We start from the raw sequence: 6,465 nt of genomic DNA on the forward strand, positions 1-6,465 counted from the left end.
GACTGTCTGGTGGCCCCTTACGAAGCTGACGCTCAGTTAGCCTTCCTCACTAAATCCGGTTTGGCCGAGGCCGTGATCACCGAAGACTCCGACCTGTTGGCATTCGGCTGCAAAAAGGTACGGCCGTGCTGGAGCTGCGATTTCACAACCAATTTCCTTGTTTGTAACCTGTGTCATCTAAAAAAAAAAAACAAAAAACGTAACTCTGTTGCAACCATCAGGTGATCCTGAAAATGGACAAGCACGGCAACTGTTTAGAGATCGACCAAAGCAACCTGGGCCGCTGTCACAACTTGGGGGACGTTTTCACCGAGGAAAAGTTTCGGTACATGTGCATCCTCTCTGGCTGCGACTATCTGGCCTCCCTGTACGGCATTGGCCTTGGGAAGGCCTGCAAGCTGCTTCGCATTGCCAGGGACCCAGATATCCTCAAGGTCAGATTTAGTTTTACACACACATATATATATATATATATACATATATATATATATATATATATACATATATATACATATATATATATATATATACATATATATATATATATACATACATATATATATATATATATATATATGTATGTATGTATTTATATATATGTATGTATATATATATATATATGTATATATATGTATATATATGTATATATATATATGTGTATATATATATATGTATGTGTGTATATATATATGTATGTGTGTATATATATATATATATGTATATATATGTATATATATATATGTGTGTATATACATATATATTTAAACATGTTTGTGTTACATATTATATTTTTTTTTTCAGGTGATCAGAAAGATGGGTCAGTACCTCAAGATGGACATAGTTGTTCCTGAACATTACATCGAGGGGTTCACCCGAGCCAACAACACCTTCCTGTACCAGCTGGTCTTCGACCCAGTCAGGAGGAAGGTCGTCCCCCTCAACCCATACCCAGAGAACATTGACCAGTCCACGCTCAGCTATGCTGGATTGTATCCTTCAGCCCTCAATCACTGAACCCTTACTTTGATTTTTTTTTTTTTTTTCCCCCAAATATTATTGCACTATTCAGTAAAAACACGGCTGATGATGACAGACAAAACTACAACGTGAAAGTAACCTCTCTTGAAAAGCCATCACGATACATTGAAGTTTAGTGATCATCAACAGGTGGCCCGCGGGCTAAATCTGGCCTGCTGAAACAGGCCCAGGACTGGATTTCAAAATTATCATGTGGTCTCCAGTATTAAAGGAACTACATTTTTAGATTTTTATTTCAATTTATTTATCCAGAAAAATTCTGGTGACCCCTAATGTGTGATGCACCGCTCCCTAACTTTCCTATTGGAAACCTTTACACCGGTGAACTGCTGAAGCATAGAACAAAATTAGAAGATTTTTTTGCATCAGGATTTATCCCTTGACTAAATGAACCCTAGTAATGTCGGAGACGACAAAGGTTTGCAGATGGCCTTGGGAAACATCGACATCAACACGATGGAGAGGATCGACAACTTCAACCCGGACAAGCCAGCCGCTCAGGTGTGCATTCGCAATCGAGTTCTGGTTATCAAACTAATGATGCCCTGCCTTGATGTCAGCTTTTGTTCTTACCAGTCCAAGCACCGCAGTCGAGGCTGGAGCGACGCTCCCGCTACCACAGGTCGCAGCATATGGTGCGCCGGTCCCGCGTCGGCCTCTGCTGTGCAGCCCCGTTCACCTGACTCGACACGCAGACCGGCGTCCACCAGGGGGAAGGAGAGAGTGATCAGCCTGGGCGGTCTGCAGCTGCCGAGCCGAGAGCTGCAGGTGAAGAGGTCGAGGGAAGGTGCGAATTGTTCAAAGAGAGTTCTGAGCAATGTAAATAAGGCACCGCGTGTACGTTTGTTGCGTCATCACTGTACTTTCGTCTCGCAGAGTCCGGTGCATCAGACAGAGACGTGCTGCAGCAGTACTCCGCCAGCGGTCTGAAACGATCCAGGCCCGACCAACAGCCGGGAAGAACGGTGATAACTAGAACGCGTAACTGTTTCGCCACGCTGCTGCAGAGGAGGAACCAAGAAGCTGAGGAGGACGATGATGGTCAGCCCACACGCAGCAGGTGATCTGGTTCATCTGATCAGCTATTTGATTATTATCTTAAAATCAAATAGCTGATAAATATCTTGCTCTGTTATGTGTAATTATGTGCATGTCATTTCATCATAGGGCCTTAAGATGGCTAACCATTTTGACATAAGAATCTGTCTGGTTTGAGATAAACATCTGTGGTTTCAAGTGGACCTGTTGGATTACTGCAACATTCTTTCTGGTTGTGTTTTTTTTTTTAACTCAGCTTTAGCCAGGTAATAATGGAATATGGAATTCTTTAAGTTGCTGATTTGAAACACCTTCAATTTTATCTGGTAAATCTTAGATCAATTTCAGATATTTCACATATTCTCTCTATGGCTTGACTTGCCGCCATGTTTTTACTGAGAGCTAGGCCCCTGCGCCTCATGCTGCCGAGAATGCTAATTGCGTGTTAGCGCCACTTTTTTTTTTTGAAAAATACCCAGATGTTTATCGTTTTAGACTAACGATAATAACTGAGCCAAAACTGTGACGCGTTTGTTTGTAGGTTCTTCGGCAGATCCAGTTCCGCGGCCAGTCCGAGCACCGAGGATCCCCCGCGGGAGGACGTTCCTCAGAACCGTGTCGCTGTTAGTCCATGTGAGGACAAGGACGGAGCCACGGACTCTCCGATCATTCAGGCCACTGACAGCGATGGTCCCGATCCACTTTCCTTTGACACGCCCAGCCCTCCCGGCTCGTCCAGCTCGACGTCCCCCGGTTCGGCGTGTCACGGCCTCAGACTCTTCCACTGGTCAGAACCGCCGCAAACACGCACGTCTACCGCGGGCCTGACCGCCCTGCAGCAGTTTCAGTACAAGAAGGAGAGTTCTCCGTCCTCCCCCAAACTCCACAGACTCTCATCTCAGTCCTCCACCAATGGAAATGCAGAGGACAACCTGTCCTGCTCTCCTCCATCACAGGACAGCGCCTACTTCTCCCAATCCCAGCCCGACGACACGTCCTCCCAAAAGGAAGACGTTTCCGACTATGCTTTCTCCTCCTCGCGCCAAGAACTCGTCACCTTTGTAAGGAAAATCTCCTTAAAGTCTCTCGTAATGAAATCATCGTATCAGCGGTTATTTTGTGATCTGATGTAGGGTTTTTTTTTCTTTGACTTTCTACTCTAGGATGAAAACACAGCGGTAAAAGAGAAGAGTCCGCCGCACTCCAAAAAACGATCCGTCAGCTTGGGGTCAAAGGTGAGTTCAACCTTACCAAACACAAATACTAAGACATTTTGAAAATCAACATATTCCATTTACGTTTGTTTCTTCAGGTTTCAGGTCTGTCAAAGATAAAGCATGAGAGCCACAATCGAGCCGCCAAGTCCCCAGTGTTGGGCCCAGCCAGGGTCAGTGGACTGAGGAAGAAGTCCGTGGCATCGGGGAAGAAAATCTCCTCTCCTAACAATGAGAACAGCCCCAATGTCCAGGCCACAATCAGCAACCTCTGGAAGAACTTCAGCTTCAAAAAGTAGGAAAGCAAAAAAAAAAAAAAAATACCAATGTGTTTAACGGAGCTGGGTTTTCGCAGAACAGTTGGCAGCAAATTGTCTCGGGTTTTCTTTAGAGCTTGTCAACCTATAGCCTAATTAGTTTTTTGTTGATGTGATGTCACAGCTTTTGTGCTGATTGTAGTTAAAATCCCAATCACCGTCATTTGGTCAATATTGAAATGACGATTATTTCAAACGATTACTCCTCGACTCTGGGAGTACATTCTTTATATCGCATTGAACTTGCCCTTAAAATATAAATTGAAATAAAAATGAATGTTGTATATTAATTAATAGTCAAAGATTGCAAAATTGGGTTCACGGGCCGCACACGACCAAATTAGTCAAGTGGGCCGGACCAGTACAACAATTGAAATAAAAATTAATGTTGTATATTAATACAAAAATTGGTTAATGGGCCGCACACGACCAAATTAGTCAGGTGGGCCGGACCAGTACAATCGTAACATAATTAACCAGAAATAACAATACATCCATGTTTTCTTTTAAGTACAAGTATATTATGTATTTATTATTATGTATTTATATTTAATGAAGTATAATTTTACGAACAATGTCCTGAACACATAATTTTAATTTATTTATAATTTATTTATTTTATTTTTTCATCAAGCGTCCAGATTGAACACCCTAGCGGGCCGGTTTTGGCCCGCGGGCTGTATGTTTGACCCCCCTGCTTTAAACTACGATTGAAAATTTGGCATGAAAATTTCTCTTAATGCTTCATTGCACTGGCTGTGAACTAGTCTAAAAAAAAAAACCTGCATTGTGATGGTCACAATTCTGTGTCACAGTCCGAGACAATTGCCGCGTACGTTTACATCTGTGGCCCTGTGTGTTTTTGTTTTTTTTGCAGAGATAACGTCATAAAGGTGACGTCCTGCCGGGAAGGAGAGTCGAAGCCCCTGTCTCCAGTCAAAGACAACGTCCAGCCCAGCACGACAACAGACACGAAGTTAATCAGCAGCTGCTGACGGATGCTCGGGATGTTTCGCGCAGCCGTCGTGCGTGGGAGTGAAACTTTTAAACACGTGTGCGTGTCCGCCTCCATTTGTCAATAAACTGTCTAAGTATTTATGTGTGTTTTTTTTAATAAACTCAACTGATCCACGTCTCACCGGGGTTCCACTCTCGAGCTTTGTGAAACATCCTGACCAAAGCTAATATGTGTAGCTTCATGGGATGAGTACTGCATACTTGCATACTTCACTAAAAAAAAAAACGCAGTACCTGCATGCAAGTCAAAGGCGAATCACTTGCCAGCGATGACTTCAATCGCTTGTTATTCTAAGTTCGAGTTTTGCCCGGTTGGTTTCCAAAGCTCAGCCAGCTGATGATTATCTGGAGTTTATGTACTCCCTTTGTTATGAAGTTTTGGTCGGTTTAAAGTCGTAGGTCGGGATTTTTGAAGTGAGGTTCTTGTACTTTATTCACCCGCTTCCTTAAGTAAAAATTCACAGCATTGCTAGTGATTTTCTCAACCGATGATTCAGCAAGACGAAGTGTTAGGGCCGCTTTGAGAATGGAAAAAAAAAAAAATCAAATAAAATTACGAGATTAAAGTTGTAAATGTATGATAATAAAGTCTTAACGTTATGAGAAAAATTTGGTATTTAAATTCGTATTTGTGATGTTCACCCTAAATGTGACCAATGTCTTTTCGATATTAAGTACGTTTTTCCCATAAATTTAAGATTTTTTTTTCAATACATTACCTCATAAATGTAGGACTTCTCGTAACGTTACGAATTTTTATCTTAAATTTACGGCTTTTCTCATATGCGTCCAACTTTTCTCTCGTAACGTTGTGACTTTAAAAACTTAAATTTACTTAACTTTAATCTGGTACATTTTTTCAAATCAATGTGGCCCCACTTTTCGTCGTACAAACAAAACTGGAAGCAAACTCCAGTTTTTTTTACGCTGCTCAGGATTTGCGACTTAAGATCATGTAAAAGTCAGGTGGTCTGGACGGGAAACAAACAAACACGCAGAAATATTAGGTGATTTCCAAAGGCTGTCGGACTTGAGTATTTGACGTTACTCAACACGCCATGCACTCTCACTTTATGCCAATGCAGTATTCTTTGACCGGACATCTACTAAAACTAAAATCTAAAATACTAACATTGCATTAAGACCCAGGTCTCCACCAGCTCCACCATCCAGTACCCAGACCTCTGAGACCTGCTTGTGGTGCCAAGTGATAAGACCTGGGACCTTGACACCAACAGGACCACTCTGGCTGGTTCTTCGACATATTTGAAATCATTCACATGCCATGTGCCTGTAAAACTATGCAAAGAATGCATAATCAGGAAGGATAATTGCCTCTTGCCTCACAATCAGTGGGTCACCGGTTCGATCCCTGGTGGCAGATGGTGGTCTTTCTTTATTGAGTTGGCTTTTTTTTTTTTTTTGGCTAAACAACTGTATTGCACTTTTCAATATTTAAACAAAAAATAATGTAAAAATAAGTACTACATTAGAAACCCATGTAATTCCTCCTCATTGTTTAATGGCAATATTCTGAGCCTGTCGCTTCACTACTGCACTCTAGCCTATCCTGATCACCGCGCTGCTCCTTCTTTATTTTTATCCATATTTTCGAATCACCCAAACACACATTTGTTTTAGCTGGGTTTTTTTTTTTTTTTTTTTTTTTTTTTTAAAGTCAGGTTGTGTCAGTTCGGCTGTGTTTTGCAACGACAATGTCATGTTGTATTCTATTCTGTCTTGTTGTAACCTAAGCCATGCAGAGAACAGTATTCGATGGTACTTCAATATAGTTGTAATTACAGTACCAGGATGCCACATAACACCGGCTCTAAGAAAAA

General features: G+C 41.8%; 1 protein-coding gene across 1 annotated transcript in view; it reads left to right on the top strand.

The window, feature by feature from the left end:
- Positions 1 to 4,741, top strand: part of exo1 (exonuclease 1) — a 7,253-nt gene extending 2,512 nt beyond the window's left edge. The window contains exons 4-13 of the mRNA XM_008322488.3: positions 3 to 117; positions 222 to 434; positions 802 to 989; positions 1,437 to 1,539; positions 1,615 to 1,825; positions 1,915 to 2,098; positions 2,618 to 3,137; positions 3,240 to 3,311; positions 3,389 to 3,585; positions 4,485 to 4,741. Of these exons, the coding sequence (XP_008320710.1) occupies positions 3 to 117; positions 222 to 434; positions 802 to 989; positions 1,437 to 1,539; positions 1,615 to 1,825; positions 1,915 to 2,098; positions 2,618 to 3,137; positions 3,240 to 3,311; positions 3,389 to 3,585; positions 4,485 to 4,602 (1,921 nt within the window). The 3' untranslated portion in view covers positions 4,603 to 4,741. The remainder of the gene's footprint in view (positions 1 to 2; positions 118 to 221; positions 435 to 801; positions 990 to 1,436; positions 1,540 to 1,614; positions 1,826 to 1,914; positions 2,099 to 2,617; positions 3,138 to 3,239; positions 3,312 to 3,388; positions 3,586 to 4,484) is intronic.
- Positions 4,742 to 6,465: the final 1,724 nt, after the last annotated feature.

The sequence above is a fragment of the Cynoglossus semilaevis genome, chromosome 12 (assembly GCF_000523025.1).
Source record: "Cynoglossus semilaevis isolate Cse_v1.0 chromosome 12, Cse_v1.0, whole genome shotgun sequence".
Classification (NCBI taxonomy): domain Eukaryota; kingdom Metazoa; phylum Chordata; class Actinopteri; order Pleuronectiformes; family Cynoglossidae; genus Cynoglossus; species Cynoglossus semilaevis.